Source organism: Oncorhynchus masou, chromosome 11, assembly GCF_036934945.1.
Source record: "Oncorhynchus masou masou isolate Uvic2021 chromosome 11, UVic_Omas_1.1, whole genome shotgun sequence".
Classification (NCBI taxonomy): Eukaryota; Metazoa; Chordata; class Actinopteri; order Salmoniformes; family Salmonidae; genus Oncorhynchus; species Oncorhynchus masou.
Genome location: NC_088222.1, coordinates 60,103,487 through 60,127,317, shown reverse-complemented (window position 1 = coordinate 60,127,317; position 23,831 = coordinate 60,103,487). Strand labels below are relative to the sequence as shown.

At 42.2% G+C, this 23,831-nt stretch overlaps 1 protein-coding gene across 1 annotated transcript; it reads left to right on the top strand.

The window, feature by feature from the left end:
* The first annotated feature begins 325 nt into the window (after positions 1 to 325).
* Positions 326 to 23,812, top strand: vps11 (VPS11 core subunit of CORVET and HOPS complexes). The gene is made up of 16 exons (XM_064979010.1): positions 326 to 505; positions 922 to 1,066; positions 1,182 to 1,317; positions 1,425 to 1,588; positions 1,833 to 2,080; positions 2,390 to 2,591; positions 2,759 to 2,910; positions 4,181 to 4,367; positions 10,125 to 10,268; positions 10,668 to 10,871; positions 11,152 to 11,313; positions 11,552 to 11,685; positions 13,141 to 13,343; positions 14,995 to 15,166; positions 19,720 to 19,942; positions 21,839 to 23,812. The coding sequence occupies exons 1-16, from the start codon at positions 360 to 362 to the stop codon at positions 22,004 to 22,006; spliced, it is 2,790 nt and encodes a 929-aa protein (XP_064835082.1). The 5' UTR covers positions 326 to 359; the 3' UTR covers positions 22,007 to 23,812.
* Positions 23,813 to 23,831: the final 19 nt, after the last annotated feature.

The window sequence follows — 23,831 nt, the reverse complement described above, 5'->3', positions numbered from 1 at the left end:
CCCAGGGACTACAGATGAAAATTAGCAAACGGGCTAAATCTGGCACATTTCTAGAAATGTTAATTGATGTGCATTGTCCCTGTCAAATACATAAAATAAATAAGTGCGGGGAAAACACTATTGAATGGGTGATATTTCAAAATGAACATGATCAACAGTTAACCACTATATTTTGTGACCCTCACCCTTATTGTTTGCCACCTACATTGATAAACATATTCATTTCGTGTGTTGATTGACATTTTATTTAAAAAAAATATATAATTTACAATTCTCTTCTTCCTCCTCCCCTTCTCTCACATGACTTGTGATGTGTATCACATGATTTCTTCCCTGAGGATACAGACAGTGCAAAGAAAATGGCTGCGTTCTTACAGTGGAGACGATTTGTGTTTTTTGATAAAGAGACCGTGAAGGACGCTGGAGATAATGGGAAGAACTTTGTCCTCCCGGTTGGCATATCTGCATGTGACTCGGGCCGTGGCCACATCGTTCTTGGAGATATCCTTTCGGTGGTTTCCATGATGTTAACATAGCATGGTTAATTTCGTTGGTCAATTCTAGCTAACGAACTTGCTAACCAGACATCCCTCTCAAGCAGTCTTGCCATTTTAAGCAAGTTAACTAAGAACGTTAATGAAATTGAGTTTATATGCCCAAATTATGTTCTTTGGATAGCTGCAAGTAAGGAAATTATTATTGCTATACATGCTAGTCATACGACTAAGAAGAGTACATATTTACATTGCTTGTATTCATTACACTTCTTATTCCTATGGCTAATTTATATACATTTTAAGAGTATTCGAACATGGCCCTGCCTTTGTAATTGTCTCCTCTATCCCTAACCATGCAAAAATACCATTTGTCTCTCTTGATCTAAAATTATTATGCTTCCTTGAACCAGAATAAATTACATATGGACGGTCAGATCTGGTTTTTGACACGCTCCCTACAGTTGTCCTCCTTTCAGGCTTACAAGCTGAGAGTGACCCACCTGTACCAGCTCAAACAACACAGCATTTTGGTCACGGTTGGGCAGGACGAGCAAGGAATTAACCCCCTGGTAAGACATTTAGTAGGATATATTTAATACTGACTATCAAAAAACAGTATTTTAGTTTCCTTGGTAGTTGTTTGTGAACTGTTACTAGAAACCCAGCTGTGTTACTGTTTGCCAGGTGAAGGTATGGAATCCGGACAAGCGTGACAGCGGGAATCCTCTGTGTACCAGAATATTCCCAGCAATTCCTGGGAACAAACCAACAGAGGTGTCCTGCCTCAGTGTACACGAGAACCTAAACTTTATGGCTATTGGTAAGTGGCAGTTCTTCAGTACTACCTATGTCGCCTATAGTTGAGATTTGGTTTTGACATTTGTGTTTGCTCCCTGTTATAAATTGATAATACCCATGTCATTGCAGGCTTCACAGATGGCAGTGTGGTGTTGACAAAGGGTGACATAACCCGGGACAGGCACAGTAAAACCCTGACACTGCATGAGGGCACCTGTCCAATCACGGGCCTCGCTTTCCGTCAGCAGAGCAAAGTCACTCACTTATTTGTTGCCACTCTGGAAAAAGTCCATGTAAGTCATTTGAGCTTTTCAAATGTCACTCTGATAAGTGAAATCCATAGAAACAAGTTTAAGATCAATTCAGGTTATTCATGTACAATTCAATATTTGACAGTGTCATATTTTCAAGGAGGATTTGAATTGATAGATTTGAAATGGCATTGACCCCATGCCTGTCGCCATACTACTTTTCCCTTGGAGCATGAGCACTAACTAACTTCTGTTTCATTTGGTGTTGTTTCCACCCCATGACTAGTGCTACACTTTGTCAGTGAAGGAGTACCCTAAACTGGAACTGGACACCCACGGCTGTGCGCTGCGTTGCTCTGCACTCACAGACCCCTCCCAGGACTCCCAGTTTATTGTCGCGGGGGATGAGTGTGTTTACCTTTACCAGCCTGATGAACGGGGGCCCTGTTTCGCTTTCGATGGGCACAAGCTACTGGCCCACTGGCACCGGGGCTACCTCCTGCTGCTCACCAGGGACACCAAGTCTCCCAACAAGTAAGAACAACTCTTTGAGGGTGGCACAGCAGTCATTTCTATTGAACGGGTCCCCTAAGGTTCAAGGCCAGGGTCAGTATGAGTCCTTATAAAGGTGAAAGGTTAGCCAGGTGTCATTTCCTTTTTTTATTGAAAAGAAATGCAAGTCATTTTATACTAAATCAATTTATGTTGACTGTAAGTAGAAAGAAAAAAACAGTAATTTTTTGTTGTTGTGAAGAACATCCCTTAAAGATTCAACCAAACATGCATATTTGTAGGTGATATTATCTCCTATGACAATGTATTGAATACAAGTTCTCTACTCAGGTCTGAATTTGGGAGTAGAGAGACATCTCCTTCAGAGAAACAAATCTTGACAATCTACGACCTGGACAACAAGTTCATTGCCTACAGCGCTTCCTTTGATGACATCATCGACGTTCTGGCTGAATGGGGCTCCTTCTACATCCTGACTCGGGATGGAAAAATGTTTGTGCTGCAGGAGAAAGACACTCAGACCAAGCTAGAGGTTAGCCCAAAATACGCTGACTGACATCATGCCTTCTTTTCCCCTCCAATGTATTATGTTCAACTCAGCACCAGATTCAACTTGAAACTACAGGTTTCAGATCCCAAGTATTGTTTACTACCATTGTTCCCCTGAGCAAGGCACTTAACGCTTCAATCTGTCTTTAGATGCTCTTCAAGAAGAATCTGTTTGTGATGGCCATCAACCTGGCTAAGAGCCAGCACTTGGACAGTGACGGGCTGTCTGAGATTTTCAGGCAGTACGGTGACCACCTCTACGTGAAGGGGGACCACGATGGAGCCATCCAACAGTACATCCGGTATGATCTCATCCAGGGGTTGATGTATCTAACTTCAACTTCATAATACATAGATAATACTACATACAGTACCAGTAAACATTTTGGACACATTCAAGGGTTTTTCTTTATTTTTACTATTTTCTACATTTGATGTCTTCACTATTATTCTACAAACTATGAAATAACACATATGAAATTATGTAGTAACCAAAAAAGTGTTAAACAAATCCAAATAAATTTGAGATTCTTCAAAGTTGGCACCCTTTGACTTAATGACAGCTTTGCACACTCTTGGCATTCTTTCAACCAGCTTCATGAGGAATGCTTTTCCAACAGTCTTGAAGGGGTTCCCACATATGCTGAGCACTTGTTGGCTGCTTTTCCTTCACTCTGCGGTCCAACTCATCCCAAACCATCTCAATTGGGTTGAGGTCGGGTGATTGTGGAGGCCAGGTCATCTGATGCAGCACTCCATCACTCTACTTCTCTGTCAAATAGCCCTTACACAGCCTGGAGATGTGTTTTGGGTCAATGTCCTGTTGAAAAATATATGATAGTTCCACTAAGCGCAAACCAGATGGGCTGGCGTATTGCTGTGGTAGCCATGCTGGTTAAGTTTGCCTTGAATTCTAAGTAAATCACTGACAGTGTCACCAGCAAAGCACCCCCACACCATCTCCTTCATGCTTCACGGTAGGAACCACACATGTAGAGATCATCCGTTCACCTACTCTGCGTCTCACAAAGACAAGGTGTTTGGAACAAAAATCTCAAATTTGGACTCATCAGGCCAAAGGACAGATTTCCACTGGTCTAATGTCCATTGCTTGTGTTTCTTGGCCCAGCAAGTCTCTTCTTATTGGTATCCCTTAGTAGTGGTTTCTTTGCAGCTATGTTTACGAACTTGGATGTACTGAAAGCTACCCACCCTCGTCTTATTCAATCAAGTCCTGTTAACATGATCAACAAGTTGCTTTTTTGCTAATCCTCAAGCATTTAGATTGTCAGTTGGATTCTTGGTGTTCCCACTACCGTTGTATAGGCAAGGTGGGCTCTCCCAACTCAATTGCTTTAAATCGAACATGTTGGTATCAAAGAAACAATGAAATGGAAAATCTACTGGTGTTTAATTAAAAGAGAAAAAAGGTTTTGTGCTCCAACAATGGGAGTAGACTGGCTGCCTGAAGTAAACACTGAATGCAGACAGAAGGCAGCACCAAAAGCCTCTGCCGTTGTGTTCCATAAAATGTAAATTGAAAACTCAACCTTTTTCCACTTCCTCCCTCAGCACAATCAGGAAGCTGGAGCCTTCTTACGTAATCCGGAAGTTTCTGGATGCTCAGAGGATCCACAACCTGACGGCCTACCTCCAGGCCCTGCACCGGCAGTCGCTGGCCAATGCCGACCACACCACCCTGCTGCTCAACTGCTACACCAAGCTCAAGGACAGCTCTAAGCTTGAAGAGTTCATCAAGGTTAGCATTTAAACTGTAAGCCAAGGGTTAGTTAACGGTGTGTGCAGGCTTTCATTCCGGGGGTTCAGATAATCATGGTTCCGACTTAGAGGTCGACCGACTATGATTTTTCACTAGCGATACCGATTTATTGGAGGACCCAAAAAAAGCAGATACTGAATAATTGGACAATTTTTATATATAACACACACACACACACACAGTTGAAGTCGGAAGTTTACATACACTTTTGTTGGAGTCATTAAAACTACTTTTTCAACCACTCTACAAATTTCTTGTTAACCAATTATAGTTTTGGCAAGTCAGTTAGGACATCTACTTTGTGCATGACACCAGTAATTTTTCCAACAATTGTTTACTGACAGATCATTTCACTTATAATTCACTGTATCACAATTCCAGTGGGTCAGAAGTTTACATGCACTACATACACTGTGGATGTATTTCAAGGCCTACCTTCAAGCTCAGTGCCTCTTTGCTTGACATCATGAGAAAATCAAAAGATATCAGCTAAGACCTCAGAAAAAGAATTGTAGCCTCCACAAGTCTGGTTCATGCTTGGGAGCAATTTCCAAATGCCTGAAGGTACCATGTCTATCTGTACAAACAAAAGTACGCAAGTATAAACACCATGGGACCACGCAGCCGTCATACAGCTCAGGAAGGAGACACGTTCTGTCTCCTAGAGATGAATGTACTTTGGTGCGAAAAGTGAAAATCAATCCCAGAACAACAGCAAAGGACCTTGTGACGATGCTGGAGGAAACCGATACAAAAGTATCTATATCCACAGTAAAAACGAGTCCTATATTGACATAACCTGAAAGGCCGTTCAGCAAGGAAGAAGACACTGCTTCAAAACCAGCCAGACTATGGTTTGGAACTGCACATGGGGAAAAATATTGTACTTTTTGGAGAAATGTCTGATGAAACAAAAATAGAACTGTTTGGCCATAATGACCATTATGTTTGGAGGAAAAAGGGGGATGCTTGCAAGCCGAAGAACATCATCCCAACCATGAAGCACGGGGGTGGCAGCATCATGTTGTTGGGGTGCTTTGCTGCAGGAGGGACTGGTGTGCTTCACAAAATGAGGTAGGAAAATAAGGCCATATTGAAGCAACATCTTGAGATCAGTCAGGAAGTTAAAAGCTTGGTCGCAAATTGGTCTTCCAAATGGACAATGACCCCAAGCATACTTCCAAAGCTGTGGCAAGATGGCTCAAGGGCAACAAAGTCAAGGTATTGGAGTGGCCATCATAAGCCTTGATCTAAAATGGCCCCGCGAGAAATGGCAGCAGTTTTACAGGCGCCCAACTAATTGTGCTATTATATGTTTGCGTTATTTTTAACTTATTTTGTACATAATATTTCTGCAACCGTATCTTAGGGCAAAAAAAAAGAGCTTCTGGATATCAGGACAGCGATCACTTACCTTGGATTAGACAGATTTTTTTCTTCAACAAGCAGGATGCGCAGGACATTCTCCAAACACCCGACAGGGCCAACATCCCAGTTATTGGCAAGAGGAAGAGACGCAGGTACAGAGGACACAGAGCGGGATGCCTCGCAAGGATCTGCAGAAGGCGAGTGGGAAAGCTGCAGTTAATGTCAATATTACTCGCCAACGTGCAATCATTGGACAATAACTAATATCCTAAAAACGCGACATCAACTGTAATATCTTATGTTTCACAGAATTGCGGCTGAAAGATTAAATGGATATTAAGCTAGCGGGATATATGCTGCACCGGCAACATAGAACAGCGGGGGGGGGAGGTCTGTGCATATTTGTAAAGAACAGCTGGTGCACGAAATCTAAGGTAGTCTTTAGATTTTGCTCGCCTGAGGTAGAGTATCTCGTGATAAATAGCAGTCCACACTACTTTCCTAGGGACGTATCATCGCTGTTTATTTACCACCACAGACGATGCTGGCACTAAAACCGCACTCAGTCAGCTGTATAAGGAAATAAGCAAACAGGAAACCACTCACCCAGAGGTGGCGCCTCTAGTGGCCAGAGACTTTAATACAGGGAAACTTAGAACTGATTTATCTAATTTCCACCAACGTGTTAAATGTGTAACCAGAGGGGAGAAAACATTATAGATCACCTGTACTCCACACACAGGGACGTGTACAAAGCTGTCCCTCGCCCTCCGTTTGGAAAATCCAACCACAATTCTATCCTCCTGATTCCTGCTTTCATACAAAAGTTAAAGCAGGAAGCACCAGTGACTCGGTCTATAAAGAAGTGTTCAGATGAAGCAGATGCTAAACTACAGGACTGTTTTGCTGTCACAGACTGGAACATGTTCCGGCATTCTTCCAATGGAATTAAGGAGTGCACCACATCAGTCACTGGCTTTATCAATAAGTGCATCGAGGACGTCGTCCCCACAGTGACTGTACGTACATACCCCAACCAGAAGCCATGGATTACAGGCAACATTCGCACTGAGCTAAAGGGTAGAGTTGCCAATTTTAAAGTGCGGTACTCTAACCCGGAAGCTTACAAGAAATCCTGCTATGCCCTGTGAGGAAAAACCATCAAACAGGCAAAGCGTCAATACAGGGTAAGATTGAATCATACTACACCGGCTCCGACGCTCGTCTTATGTGGCAGGACTTGCAAACTATTACAGACTACAAAAGGGAAGCACAGTCACGAGCTGCCCAATGACACACTCTCTGTTTATCATATATGCACAGTCACTTTAACTATACATTCATGTACATACTACCTCAATTGGCCCCACCAACCAGTGACCCCGCACATTTGGCTAACTGGGTTCTCTGCATTGTGTCCCACCACCCTCCAACCCCTCTCTTATGCTACCGCTACTCTCTGTTTATCATGTATGCATAGTCACTTTAACCATATTTACATGTACATGCTACCTCAATCAGCCCGACTAACCGGTGCCTGTATGTAGCCTTGCTACTGTTATAGCCTCACTACTGTATATAGCCTTGCTACTGTTATTTTTCACTGTCTTTTTACTGTTGTTTTTAGTTCTTACCTATTGTTCACCTAATACCTTTTTTGCACTGTTGGTTAGAGCCTGTAAGTAAGCTTTTCACTGTTCGGCGCACATGACAAACTTGGATTTGATCTCAATCCTAAATAAATTTTGTGGGTAGAACTGAAAAAGCGTGTGCAAGCAAGGGGGCCTATCAACCTGACTCAGTTACACCAGCTCTGTCAGGAGGAGTGGGCCAAAATTCACCCAACTTATTGTGGGAAGCGTTTGGAAGGCGACCTGAAATGTTTGACCCAAGTTAAACGATTTAAAGGCAATGCTACCAAATACTAATTGAGTGTATGTAAACTTCTAACCCACTGGGAATGTGATGAAAGAAATATAAGCTGAAATATACGGGCTGTTTTAGTGGCACTGTATTGTCCTCAAAGTGAGCAAAGAAGTTGTTTAGTCTGTCTGGGAGCAAGACGTCCTGGTCCAAGACTGTAGACGTCTGGGAGCAAGACTAGACCCTGCCACATACCTCTCGTGTCTGAGCTGTTGAATTGTGACTCTACTTTGTCTCTATACTGACGCTTAGCTTGTTTGATTGCCTTGCGGAGGGAATAGCTGCACTGTTAGTATTCGGTCATGTTTCCGGTCACCTTGCCCTGATTTAAAAGCAGTGGTTTGCGCTTTCAGTTTTGCGCAAATGCTGCCATCAGTCCACAGTTTCTAGTTTGGGAATGTTTTAATAGACGCTGTCGGTACGACATCGCCGATGCACTTGCTAATAAACCCACTCAGCGTATTCGTCAATGTTGTTCGCAGCAATGCGAAACATATCCCAGTCCACGTGATCGAAGCAGTCTTGAAGCGTGCAATTCGATTGGTCGGACTACCATTTGACTAATGGATGTTCTTATAGGCACTTTAGACCCACTGGCTCCAAGTCATCTACAAGTCCATGCTAGGTAAAGCTCCGCCTTATCTCAGTTCACTGGTCACGATAGCAACACCCATCCGTAGCACGCGCTCCAGCAGGTGTATCTCACTGATCATCCCTAAACCCAACACCTCATTTGGCCGCCTTTCGTTCCAGTACTCTGCTGCCTGTGACTGGAACGAATTGCAAAAATCCCTGAAGTTGGAGACTTTTATCTCCCTCACCAACTTCAAACATGTGCTATCTGAGCAGCTAACCGATCGCTGCAGCTGTACATAGTCTATTGGTAAATAGCCCACCCATTTTCACCTACCTCATCCCCACACTGTTTTTATTTATTTACTTTTCTGCTCTTTTGCACACCAGTATCTCTACCTGTACATGACCATCTGATCATTTATCACTCCAGTGCTAATCTGCAAAATTGTAATTATTCGCCTACCTCCTCATGCCTTTTGCACACAATGTATATAGACTCGCCTTTTTTTGTACTGTGTTATTGACTTGTTAATTGTTTACTCCATGTGTAACTCTGTGTTGTCTGTTCACACTGCTAAGCTTTATCTTGGCCAGGTCGCAGTTGCAAATGAGAACTTGTTCTCAACTAGCCTACCTGGTTAAATAAAGGTGAAATAAAAAAATAAATAAAAAATAGTTTTGCCAGCCTAATCTCGGGAGTCGATAGGCTTGAAATCATGAACAGCGCATTGCATCAAGCATTGCTAACAGCTGCTGGCAAACACAGGAAAGTGCTGTTTGAATGAATGCTTACGAGCCTGCTGCCTACCACTGCTCAATCAGACAGCTTTATCACACAGAAATGCGAGCCTTTGGTCATTAATATGGTCAATTCCGGAAACTATAATTTTCGAAAACAAAACGTTTATTCTTTCAGTGAAATACAGAAACGTTACGTATTTTATCTAATGGATGGCAACCACAAGTTTAATATTGCTGTTACATTGCACTACCTTCAATGTTTGTCATAATTATGTAAAATTCTGGCGAATTAATTAGTGTTTTAGGAAGAAATGGTCTTCACAGTTTTTAGCGGCCCAAACTGCTGCATATATCCTGTCTCTGCTTGCACTGAACGCAAGAGAAGTGACACAATTTCCCTAGTTAATATTGCCTGCTAACATTAATATCTTAACTAAATGCAGGTTTAAAAAAATATATATAGTTCTGTGTATTGATTTTAAGAAAGGCATTGATGTTTATGGTTAGGTACATTTGTGCAACGATTGTGCTTTTTTTCCCTGAATGCGCTTTTGTTAAATCATCACCCGTTTGGCGAAATTAAAGTACCATAGGCTGTGATTCGATGAGAAATTAACAGGCACCGCATTGATTATATGCTACGCAGGACAAGCTAGTTAACCTAGTAATATCATCAACCATTTGTTGTTAACTAGTGATTATGTGAAGATTGTTTAAAAAAAAAAAAGAAGTTTAATGCAAGCTAGCAACTTACCTTGCCTTCTTGCAGCCACAAGGTCCTTTTGATGCTGCATTCGCGTAACAGGTGGTCAGCCTGCCACGCAATCTTCTCGTGGATAGCCATGCTAATTAATATGTCGATCTCTAGTCCAGACTTAAGTCTGGGAGTAGTCGAAGCAGATGTTTTAGTGATGGCCTGGAACAAAAGCATACACACCAAGTAGCTTTCCAGGATCATAATCATTGACCTGAGAAGAATTCCAGGGTTTCAGAATACTATTTTGGATTAGAAAATGATGATAGAAAACCCATTGCTGTGTATGGATATGGACAGATACTGTATGTATGACATCATGCACAGAAGGTCTCAAGGCTCTGACATCTCCTTTCCCGTTCAACCCCCTTCAGAGCAGCGAGAGCGAGGTCCACTTCGACGTGGAGATTGCAATCAAGGTGCTGCGCCAGGCAGGCTACCACAGTCACGCAGTCTTTCTGGCCGAGAGGCACCAGCACCACAAGTGGTACCTGAAGATCCAGCTTGAGGACCTGAAGGTGAAAGAGACTAGAAAGTAATAGTGGATGTAGTAGTGTTAAGATGAGCTGTCTGAGCTAGATAAATGGACACCAGGTCCCCCCTGCTTACATGGCCTAACTGCCAGATCTCTTAATTTTGTCCCTGATAAAGTAAGATAGAAGAGCTTTGAGTCCGTTTCAGGCTGTTGGACAATGTTGAAATGCGCAGCAATGTCATTTTACTGTGTTTAGATTACTGAGTCAAAATGTACATTTAAGGATAGTTTAAATATTTATCAAATTGAGGGAATAAACACTTTACAATTGATGATTATAATTGGACAAAGAACCTCTAATACCCTTGGGTAAAGTCTACCTGATTCGAACAAGCCTTTACTGAAATTCATACCCCTTTGTTTCACTCTATGTTCCATACAGAACTACCAGGAGGCTTTGCGTTACATTGGACGACTTCCTTTCGACCAGGCAGAGAGCAACATGAAACGCTACGGCAAGACCCTGATGCACCACGTCCCCGACGGCACCACACTGCTTCTCAAGGGCCTGTGTACCGACTACCAGCCCAGCCGGGATGCCATGGAAAGAGACAGCCTGGACAGAGCCCCGGCGATGGCCAAGAAGGTACGCGGTTAACCTTAACAGGCGGCCTCACCTCCCGGGCAGCTGAGCACATTAGTCCTAGCGTTACTAGTCTAGCAGCATTAGCACTTTGGACATGAGATCCTTCCTCTAATTAAAGTGGCTTTATCAATTACGTGTACCGTAAGTAATACAGCTTATATTGATAAGGATGGTACTACTTCTAATGTAATGATGATACAATGATGATAAAATGCATGTATCATGGATAATAATGGTGGTAATAGTACCAGCACTCACTGTACTTAACTTTATCTCCCAGGCAAATTCAGAGGAGTTCATCTCTGTGTTTGCTAATAACCCGCGGGAGCTAAGGGCCTTCCTGGAGCACATGATTGAGGTGGAGCCCTTCTCCTCTCAGGGGGTGTATGACACACTGCTGGAACTACGGCTGCAGGACTGGGCACATGAACAAGACTCTGAGGTGATGGGAACACAGACAATAATCTGTATGGAAAACTGCCTCGTGTTCACTCAAACAACCTAAATTCACGTAGATAGACATTTACCAAATGTTTCATATTAGATTACATACCTGCAGCCTAAATGATTTGTTATTGCATTTTCTGAACAAACACCTTTCCTTACCTTTTTGTCTGGAGTATCAAATGTTTGGTTTTGTCTGGTCTTTCTGACTGTCCTCTTTCTATTTTGTCTGGCAGAGGAAGAAGGTCCTGCAGGGGGCAGCACTGTCCTTGCTGAGGAGCGACAACACCGTATTTGACAAGGCCCTCGTCCTGTGCCAGATGCACAACTTCAAAGAAGGGGTCCTGTACCTCTATGAGAAGGGCAAACTGTGAGTTTTCTTGTCTCTAAACCTCTCCAGTCTGAAACACACGATCCCAATTCCAATATTTCTGCTTCTCCCTGAAGTCTACACTCGTTCAATAGAAAATGACTGAAGTGAAAGTCACCAAGTGAAATACTGCTAGAGTAAAGGTATTTGGTATTAAATATACTTAAGTATCAAAAGTAAATGTAATTGCTAAAATATTCTTAAGTATTAAAAGTGCAAGTATAAATAATTTCAAATTCCTTTATATTAAGCAAACAAGACGGCACCATTTTCTTTTCTTTCTTTTTTTTATATGCATGTACGTATAGCTATCAGTACACTCCAACATAATTTACAAACCAAGCATGTGTGTTTAATCAGTCTGCCAGATCAGAGGCAGTAGGGATGATCTCTTGATAAGTGCGTGAACTGGACAATTTTCCTGTCGACTAAGCATTTCAAAATGCAGTTATTTTGGGTGTCAGGGAAAATGTATGGAGTAAAAAAGTATGTTATTTTCTATAGCAATATTGTAAAGTAAAAGTTGTCAAATATAAATAGTAAAGTACAGATACTCCCAAAAACTACTTAAGTGGTACTTTAAAGTATTTTTACACTTTACACCACTGGACTTCTTGGACTTTATTGGCGTACTGATATTGTCAATGATGTAATTTGATTGATATATAGTTGTGTGTGTGTTGGCACTACTAAATCCACTACTGTACACTACTGCTATTCATGACATGTCAATTACTGTAGTTTCACATAGATCTAGCATTTAACCAAAGAACTGATGCTGTGTCATTTTTCTCTGAGCTCTTTTCATCTGAATAGCTATTGGAAGTAGGCCTATACTATAGCTAAAACAAATAGCCATGTCTGGTATGTACTATGAATCTGTGCAATCATGGTCTTCTCTCCTCCACAAAAGGCAGGGTAAAGTCATCTTTCATATGAACCAGATGAAACTGTGCTCTGTGGTTAGAGTGCCCTCTGCTGGCCAGGTGTTGACTTTAGGACTTCCAGGGACTTCATGATATGTATTGTGATTCTCACGATTCTATATGTATTGCGGTTTGATACTGCGATTTTATTATATGCGATTCGATGTTCCAAACATATTTCTCAGCATATGTCTGCTGCAGAGAGGTGACAGAGCTTGAGACAATTAGTTTTCATTAGTCTTTGATTAAAAAAAGGGCTGAAAACATGATGGGTCTATATTTATTTATTTATTTTTATTTTTTTAAAGATGGAGAACAGCAGGTTTAGCCAACTAGTGCTAGCTAACGCTACCTAACAAAACATAGCGATATTGTGATGTAACTGTCGAATTGTATTTTTATCACGAGTTGACATTAGAATTGATGTCATAAGGTGAATTCACCAATTTGTAAGTCGCTCTGGATAAGAGCGTCTGCCAAATGACTTAAATGTAAATGTAAATGTAGTTGCTGCTGTTCCTTTGTCTAGGTACCAGCAGATCATGCACTACCACATGCAGAATGAGGAGTATGGCAAAGTGGTGGAGGCCTGTAAGCGCTACGGCGACCAGGAAGTATGCTTGTGGGAGCAGGCGCTGGGATACTTTGCCCGCAAAGAGGAGGACTGCAAGGCCTACATCAGCCAAGTCCTGGAGCACATCGACCAGAACAACCTGATGCCTCCCCTATTGGGTGAGCGTGAGCCAGTGGCTATATTTGCAGTTTTTCTCTCTATCTCTCCTTCTCTATAGATGAAGACTCTGGGGCTTTCTGTAGAGATTTGCCTACTAATCACTGCCTGAATTATATCAGACCTCACCAACTTAAAAGAAACTCAAACTTTCTTTGGGGTATTTTTCCTCCACTTCCTGTCATTGAATGTCTCACTGGCTAGAGTGTTCAGTTCTATTTTGACGTCACATGTGCACATCCATGATGAACTTTCCAGGTTAAGTGAACCTTAACCCGGAAGTTCCTTCAGAAAGTATTCACACCCCTCGACTTTTCCCACATTTTGTTGTTAGTCTGAATTTAAAATGGGTTCAATTTAGATTTTGTCACTGGCATACATGCAATTCCTGAATTAATGTAAAAATGGAATTGTTCATTTGTCTTTTGGAACAAATTCATTACAAATGAAAAGCTGAAGTGTCTTAAGTCAATAAGTGTTCGTTCAACCCCTTTGTTAAGTCACATACGTTGCATGGACTCACTCTGTGTGCAATAAGTGTTTTTCCAGATTTTTGAATGACTACCTCAACTCTATACCCTGCACGTACAATTATCCGTGAAGTCCCTCAGTTGAGCACTGAATTTCAAACACAGATTTAACCAGAGGTTTTCCAAAGGAGAACAATGTTGTTGAGCCAGCCTCTGTTAAGTTACTCCACAATACTGACCTAATTGACAGTGAAAGAAGGAAGCCTGTACAGAATAAAAATATTCCAAAACATGCATCCTGTTTGCAACAAGGCACTAAAGTAATACCGCAAAAAACTTTTGGTTCTGAATACAAAGTGTTATGATTTGGGAAAATCCAATACAACACATTACTGGGTACCACACTCCATATTTTCAAGCACAGTGGTGGCGGCATCATGTTATGGGTATGCTTGTAACTGTTAAGGATTGGGGAGTTTGTCAGGATAAAAAAAGAAACAGAATTGAGCTAAGCACAGACAAAGTCCTACGGGAAAACCTGGTTCAGTCTGCTTTCTACCAGACACTGTGAGATGAAATCACCTTTCAGCAGGACAATAACCTAAAACACAAGGCCAAATCTACACTGGAGTTTCTTACCAAGAAGACGGTGAATGTTCCTGAGTTCGTTTTGACTTAAATCTGCTTAAATCTATGGCAAGACTTAAAGGGTTGTCTAGCAATGATCAACAAGCTATTTGATAGACCTGGAAGAATTTTGAAAAGAGTAATGGGCAAATGTTCCCAATCCAGGTGTGCAAAGCTCTTAGACTTACCCAGAAAGACTCACGGCTGTAATCGTTGCCAAAGGTGATTCTAACATGTATTGATTTGGGTGAGAATACTTATGTAAATTAGATATTTCTATATTTAATTTTCAATAAATTAGCAAAAATGTCTAAAATGTGTTAACACTTTGTCATTGTGTGTAGATGGATGAGGAACAAAAATATTTTGAATTCCGGCAGTAACACAACAAAATGTAGAACAAGTCTTTGGGGGTGTAAATACTTTCTGAAGGTACTGTATATGCTCATAGGAAAAGTACTGGCCGCCTTATTATAGCAGAGTGGGATCATTTTATTGGGCACTGTTGCTAAGTTTGTGTGTGTGCACGCATGTCTATGCACGTGTTGGTCCACAGTGGTGCAGACGCTGGCACACAACTCCACAGCCACGCTGTCGGTCATCAAGGACTACCTGATCAACAAGCTGCAGAGGGAGAGCCAGCAGATTGAGGACGATGAGCGCAAGATCCGCCAGTACCGCGAGGAGACGGCCCACCTCCGCGCCGAGATCCAGGAACTCCGAAGCAGGTGAGGGACAGGACCATCCTAACCAAAGTCCAGTCCTAAAACAACACCTATCACCTAGAGCTGGGTCTTGTTCAGTTTCCTCCATGTTCCATCCATCCAGTTCATCTGACATGTATAAGGGGTGAGAAGTGTCTAAGAAACACAATCTCAATTTGTTTGGTGGCTGCACTTCGATGCAAATTGTTACTGTACAAGGCTCCACATCAACGCTTGCCTGGCGCATGTAAAAAAAAAAAAATTGGACAAGCAGATTATAGATTTAAGTTGTCTGAATGGACAAAAAGACACTCAAATCACAATGACAAACAACTAGGTTCCTCAAATCACAATTGGATCAGAGTGTCCTCAAATGCGATGTGTTGCGCACTGTCCTCCCAATCTCTGCAGAGCGCATCGGAGTAGAATTATTGTAGGCCTGCATTGACCTGCACGAGCGGTATTTTTTTTTTTTTTTTTTAGACCAACATGAGTTGATCATTGCTAGTTAGTGCGTTATTTGCCCAGTTATAGCACATTTTATGTTACACAGAAAACCCTGGAAAAGACATGGTGTTTGTATCACCTGTGTGTGCGAGTGGGCCGTTGCCAGAGAAAGATTGCAGCAGCAGGTAAAATATTGGTATACAACAGACAAACTAGATAACCAGCCAAACTACACAATAAGCTTTGAATTGGCTGTTTCGCTAGTTAACTATTTAGCTATTTGCATATATTAATGTAATTGTCATGTCCGGTGTCCTAAAACTTTCCACCGGTACTCGTGTATAACTGAAAATGACCGACACGCAGTTGAAACCAATGTTGCATACTCCGATTTGTAGAACTCTCTCAAGCCCTCAAAATTGGGTGTTGAAAATGTGTTGACATTGTTGGAAAGATGGCATTCTTCTCTATTCAATACGGGCAATTTACTTGTGCCAATGTAAAAAAAAATATATATTTTCTTAGAATAGCCTAATTGGCTTTCCAAGTGGCACAGCGGTCTAACGCTAAGAACACACCGACAGCGTCATTGCATTTTTGTACACCAGAATTACATTCATTTCCAATGAAACGCTGCGTTTGCCAAATCTCAAATTTCTTGCAGTATTGCGTTGCAGAGGCAGTTGCAGTGCGTTCGGTGTGGTGCATACATTGGGTTTATCAAACGTATGCGTCAAACTGTATGCATAGACAGCTTGACAGAAATGGTAGAAGTTGAAAATAAAGGAGAACCGCACACTAAGAGCTCAGATGCAAAAAATGTATTTCCAACTTTTCGACAGGCAGGCTGTCTTCATCAGGGTATAATCAAACACTGAAGGGGGACTCATTTATATAGTGTCAAAAGACACACACAGAGGTGTCTAATCATGGCCAAGTATGGCCTAATATCATTAGGTTAATTCTCAAATATTAAAATGACATGCAAAAAACAAATGAATAGCATACGATCATAGAATCAATTTAGACTACATAAGCCTACAAACAATTACAATGGCAAAGTCACAAGAATGGGTTCAGATCAAAGTCAACGTTGAGACCGAAGGGAGCAAGGGTCTTTAAATTAACAAATTAACGTTGTAACTAAGTTATCGAGGTCACCCCCTCTCCTAGGGAGGGTGACATGTTTGATGCCAATATAACGCAGAGACGATATCGAGTGGTTTGCTTCAAAAAAGTGGGTCGTAACTGGGTAAGTCGAGTTTTTGCACCTAATGGTGCTACGATGCTCTGAGATACATACTTTTAATTTGCGCTTTCTTTTACCCACATCATTTTTTACCACAAGGACAAGTTATAAGATAAATATCTGCCTTGTGGAGAACGTAATAACACCTTTGATTGGGATCTGTTTCCCTGTTTGGGGGTGTTTGAAGGATCTTCATTTGTAAGTGCCATTGCATTGAGCACAGCCATTACACTTGTAGTTTCCATCCAGTAGGGGTGCAAATACACGTTGTGCAGGGATATCTTGGGGTGGTAAATCAGTGTACCAATTGGTCTCTGAGATTTCTGCCCTGTGAGAATACGACCAAGGGAAGGTCAGAAAACACATTACCGAGACTATCATCGGATTTAAGAATGTGCCATTGTTTGAAAAATTCCCTTAATTTGTTCAGAGCACTTAGAACGCAAGAATACTTATTACGAGACTGAACTTGAAAAAACTCAAAACAAAACATGACCTTTCTCAATGGCAGTATTAATCTGATCATTTTTGTACTCCCTCTCCTTGAATTTTCTTTGCGTCTCAGCTTTGTTTTTGTTTTTTGCAAATTCTTTTGATTCGACAGAATTGGCTGTAAGGCAAACTATTTTTCAAGGGAAGTGGGTGACAACTGTCAGCCCTCGACAAACTGTTACGATCAGTAGGTTTCCTGTAAAGATTAATGTATGGAACATTATTTTCACACAAGATCAGAAGATCAAGAAAACTGATTTGACGTGTATCAGATTGCATTGTAAATCTCAAAGTTGAATGTTGAACTTTTGTTGCATACATATCCAGATGACGATGCATACTATTTTGCGCAGTGACACTGTCTGTGTGTTCAAAGTGTAAGGCAGCTTGAGGTGTCACTACAGCCCCAGGTTCAATCCCAGGCTGTATCAGAGCCGGCCGTGACCGGGAAACCAATGAGGTGGTGCACAATTTGCCCAGCGTCGTCTGGGTTAAGGGAGGGTTTGGCCGGCCGGGATTTCCTTGTCCCGTCGTGCTGTAGCGACTCCTTGTTGCCAGGCGCCTGCAAGCTGACTTCGGTCGCCAGTTGGACAGTGTTTCTTCTGACACATTGGTGCTGCTGGCTTCAGGGTTACGCTAGCAGTGCGGCTTGGCAGGGTCGTGTTTCGGACGAAGCATTGCTCTCGACCTTTGTCTCTCCCGATTTCCGTAGGGGAGTTGCAGTGATAGGACAAAACGCTAACTACCAATTTCATATCCCAAAATTGGGGAGAAAAAGGGGTAAAAAGTACCTAAAAGAAATACCTAATTGACAAGTAACTCCTATGCTGTCAAGGTCTCCCCTGAAAACGTAATATTCTAGACGTGTAAATATACTGAACAAAAATATAAATACAACAATTTCAATGTTTTTACAAAGTTACAGTTTTATATATAAGAAAATATGTCAATTGAAATATATTAATTAGGCTCTAATCTATGGATTTCACATGACTGGGCAGGGGTGCAGCCATTGGTGGACCTGGGAGGGCATGTGCCTAGATCCCCAGTGGGATCCCCAGCCAGGCACATGCCCTCCCAGGTCCAGCCAATCAGAATTATTTTTCCTGACCAAAAGGGATTTATTACAGCCAGAAATACTTATCAGTTTCATCAGCTCTCCGGGTGGCTGGTCTCAGCTAATCACGCAGGTGAAGCAGCTGGATGTGGAGATCCTAGGCTGAAGTTGTTACCTGTGGACTGTGGTTGTGAGTCTGGTTGGACGTACTGACATATTTGATAAAATGATGGAGGCAGCTTATGGTAAAGAAATGAACATTCAATTCTCTGGCAACAGCTCTGGTGGACTTTTCTGCAGTCAACATGCCAATTGCACACTCCCTCAACTTGAGACATCGTTGGCATTGTGTTGTGTGACAACTACTCATTTTAGTGGTATTTTATTGTCCCCAGCACAAGCCGCACCTTAGTATTGATCATACTGTTTAATCGGCTTCTTGATATACCACACCTGTCAGGTGGATGGATTATCTTGGCAAAGGAGAAATGCTCACTGACAGGGACGTAAAGAAATTTGTGCACTATTTGAGAGAAATAAGCTTTTTGTGCATATGGAAAATGTCTGTGATCTTTTACTTCAGTTCATGAAACATGGGACTAACACTACATGTTGCATTCATATTTTTGTTCAGTATAGATTAACTTGTCTTAGTTAGCTACTTTGCTTTGAAGTCGCCCACCTTAGCCATGTGATCCCTGGTTCATTAAATGAGGGAATTACTTTATAAAGACAAACAGTTTTTGGTTAGAATTGTAATGTTGCAAGGTGGATTGTTGGCCGGATGTGCAGGATTTTGCTCCAGCCCTGCTCTAACACACCAGATTGTACAAAAAATCAGCTGCTCAACAGGACCTTGATAAGCTGACTCGGGTATGTTTGAGCAGGGTTGGATCAAAGTCCTGCACACCCAGTAGCGCTTCAGATGGAGGGTTATATATATAGTAGCCTATCAGTGCAGTATTTTACTTCATGGGGGGTTAAGTGCCTTGCTCAAGGCCACACCGGCAGGTGATATAATGCATGGGATCAGAGACCAGCAGCTTTCTATTGTCAATACCAGTGATTAATAATTATTTTGATTTTGTGAAGTGGTTCCTTGCATCATACAACACAATTTTGTCACCGTTTTGGCCCATGGTCTTACAGACCTTTTTGGGGGGAGAACAAGTGACTTGAGCTTTCGGACAAGTAAAAAATGTGTCCTACTTGTCCAAAGAATAAATGGCTAAAAAAAGTTATTGTCAAGCCCTGCTGTATTTTGAATGCTTGATTTGAACTCAAAGACCATTACATGAAACTGTACTGATTTTTCTTTTTTCTCTCTCACAGCGCAAAGATTTTCCAGAAGACCAAGTGCAGCATGTGCAACAGCCCCCTCGAGCTGCCCTCTGTTCACTTCCTGTGCAGTCACTCCTTCCACCAGCACTGCTTTGAGAGCTACGCCGAGAGTGAGGCCGAGTGTCCCACCTGCACACCGGAAAACCGGAAGGTCATGGACATGCTGCGGGCCCAGGACCAGAAACGAGACCTGCACGACCACTTCACCAGACAGGTGACACACACTGACAGCCCTAGTCACTCCGCTTTCATCTTTGTGTGTTTGTTGAGCTGCCCAGTGACACGAGCCTACCAGATGAGCTAAACTTCTTCTATGCTCACTTAGAGGCAAATAACACTGAAACACGCATGAGAGCACCAGCTGTTCCCGGAAGACTGTGTGATCACTCTCTCCGCAGCCGATGTGAGTAAGGCCTTTTAAACAGGTCAACATTCACAAGGCTGCAGGACCAGGTGGATTACCAGGACGTATACTGCGAGCATGCACTGACCAACTGGCAAGTGTCTTCACTGACATGTTCAACTTCTCCTTGTCTGAGTCTGTAGTACCAGTACATGTTTTAAGCAGACCACCATAGTGCCTGTACCCAAGAACACTAAGGTAACCTGCCTAAACGACTACCGACCCGTAGCACTCACGTCTGTAGCCATGAATTGCTTGCGACACTCATCAATAAGTTAAGGACCCTGGGACTAAACACCTCCCTCTGCAACTGGATCCTAGACTTCCTGACGGGCTGCCTCCAGGTAGTAAGGGTAGGTAACAACACATCCACCATGCTGATCCTCAAAACAGGGGCCCCTCAGGGGTGCGTGCTCAGTCCCCTCCTGTACTCCCAGTTCACGCATAACTGCACAGCCAGGCACAACTCCAACATCATCATTAAGTTTGCTGATGACAACAGTGGTAGGACTGATCACCGACAACGACGAGACAGCCTATTGGTAGGAGGCCAGAGCCCTGGTCGGGTGGTGCCAGGACAACAACCTCTCCCTCAACGTGATCAAGACAAAGGAGATGATTGTGGACAACAGGAAAAGGCGGACCGAGCACACCCATTCTCATTGACGAGGTTGCAGTGGAGTAGGTTGAGAGCTTCAAGTTCATTGGTGTCCACATCACCAACAAATTAACATGGTCCAAGCACACCAAGACAATAAAGAGGGCACGACAAAACCTATTCCCTCTCAGAGACTGAAAAGATTTGGCATGGGTCCTGAGATCCTCAAAAGGTTCTACAGCTGCACCATCGCGAGCATCCTGACTGGTTGCATCACTGCCTGATATGGCAACTGCTCGGCCTCTGAGCACTACAGAGGATAGTTTCTAACAGCCCAGTACATCACTGGGGCCAAGCTTCCTGCCATCTAGGACCTCTATACCAGGCGGTATCAGAGGAAGACCATAAAAATTGTCAGACTCCAGCCACCCTAGTCATAGACTGTTCTCTCTTCTACCGCACGGCAAACGGTACAGGAGCGCCAAGTCTAGGTCCAAGAGGCTTCTAAACTCCTGAACATCTAATCAAATGGCTACCCAGACTATTTGCATCCCCCCCTCTTTTATACCGCTTTTATACCTCAACTAACTCGGTACTCTGTACCGGTACCCCCCTGTATATAGTCTCGCTATTGTAATTTTACTTCTGCTCTTTATTTACTTATCTGTATTTGTTTAAACTGCTTTGTTGGTTAGGGACTCGTAAGTATGCATTTCACTGTCAGGTCTACACCTGTTTTATTCGGCGCATGTGACTAATAACATTTTGATTTGATATTTTGTGGTAACTGCTGAGGGGGGTGACTAAAGTGAAAATACCCTCTTTGCTTGCCTTTTCTTGTTCTCTCTCGCTCCCTCCTTTTGTGTTCAAGTATGTTTTATTGGCACATGACTTGAAACTACTACAACAGTTTTATATACTGTAGTAGTCAATAGTCATTCAATAAGATGTAGTAATAGTGCAACACTTAATCTATCAAGTCCAAAGATCAATATAAAGTTCACTACTATAAGAGGAAAGTAAATTTAACACTATCATATTTTTTTTTCAGAACTGATGTGTACACTATCATTTCTTTATCCTGGCTCACTTATTTCTATGTATTTCAGCTGCGGTGCTCAAATGATGGTTTCTCCGTGGTGGCGGACTACTTTGGCCGTGGGGTGTTCAACAAGCTGACCCTGGTCACCGACCCGCCGGGCAGTAAGGTGGGGGTGGGAAGCCTGGAGGCAGACCTGCAGAGGGACCTACTCATCCACGCCAAGAGGAACACTTGAGGGCCACAGGGCACAATGGATACAACAGCTTGCAACTGTACACTATTACCCTTTTCACACTCATGCTGACCCAAACCAAGCTGGGCTGGCTCTGAAATTTTATTTTCAGATTGTCCTTTTTAGCACAGTTGGTTTGTGTGGCTCGGCTTGGTTCAACTCCATTGTGTGAAAAGCCCTTAGGTTCTATGTTTTGCTGTCTGCTGCTCAAGCTAAGAATAAACTACTATACCCAGCTGCAATGGGGTCCCTGACCCATCGTGCTTTGTTCTGTAGTACACGATGCCACAATATTTAGTCAAGATGAATCAGTCATGCTCCTGTCGCAACACCAGTAAGAGATGTGTTGATAGTAGGGTCCAGTGTGGCTCAGTCGGTAGAGCATGGCGCTTGCAACGCCAAGCGTCGTGGGTTCGATTCCCGCTGGGACCACCCATATGTAAAAGTAGTGGCCCCAGCCGACTTGTAAGTCGCTTTGGACAAAAGCGTCTGCTAAATGGGATATATTATTATTATATTATAGTTTCTGTTTCTGATGCATGTTACGCATCTGGGTTGTGTTTATTAGGTGAAATTAACGGAAAACGTTTTTGCAACGTGCAATGAATATGAGCATTACTTATTATACAGGTAGTTGCTGTTTTCTTCAATATGGCACCCAATAAACAACCCTGGTCCAAGCACAGAGGTTCAGAATGAAGGGTGGTTGGGTGGATTTCGTTTTTATGCACTTGATTTATGTGCATTGTGTAATGTCTTTGAGCACTGTTAGTCTTCTTTTAAAATATACAAATTCTATCTCTTGAAATGTGGTTTATTGATACTGGGAGTGTACAGATAGATGCATTTTATTCCTTGTTGTGCCTTCTTGAAATGCTGTGTGCATGTATTTTTTTCCATATGAGATGTCATGCCATCTCATATTTGGATTTTATACCATGGCCTTGTTGAATACTCGTTTCTGATTGGCTTGAAGAGCATTCTCAAGCGTGCATTATTTCCCCATGAAGCACGGTATATCAGCATGTAAAAATAAATCGCTTTAGTTCATGCTTACATGTTTTGTTTTAGCTGGTTTTGAAACCAAAAGTCGAATTGAAAACATTGTTGAATTTGATGTTCATAATAGCATTCTAGGACTGATGGTTTGGTTAGCTAAACTAACATGTCTGTTTGGTTACCATAGCCACAGTAGTTTCTATCGAGTAAACTTACTAGGTACTTCAGTGGATGTTGAACGCATTTCTACCAACACATTTCTAGTGGAAACTATGTTTAATTATAGCCATGGTTTAAAATGGATAATCAACTCCGGGCTCTATGCATCCTCTGTAAAATATTGCAACTCCATGGACGGTCAGTTCCACTCAGCTAGGGCATAGTGGAACACACCTTACATGTCGTTCATTATCTTCCATAGAACGCATAGCCCCTCGTTAATTATCCCTTACTTATAAAAATGTAGTCCATCTCACACTTCAAGTCTGATTTTGGCTAACGCTAAACATCATTAATGTCTTTAATACACTTCTCTTCAAGGTGACTTCCAGAAATGTGCATGTTGTGGCTGGTGAAACATTTTGCTGAGATAGTGTGGTATCAACCAGTGATTCTGCAATGTCTATGTATCAATCCACTAATGTTGTATATAGATTTGACCTGCACATTACCTGAATAATGAATGAACTAGCTACATGTCATATGCTTAGAATTCTAGTTCTATGCATTAGCATACTTGAAATGTGTCACATAAATGATCTTGTTAAAAAATGTTTGCGCTTATCTAAATAAATGTGCACAGATACTCAAGCCAATGGTCTGTGTAATC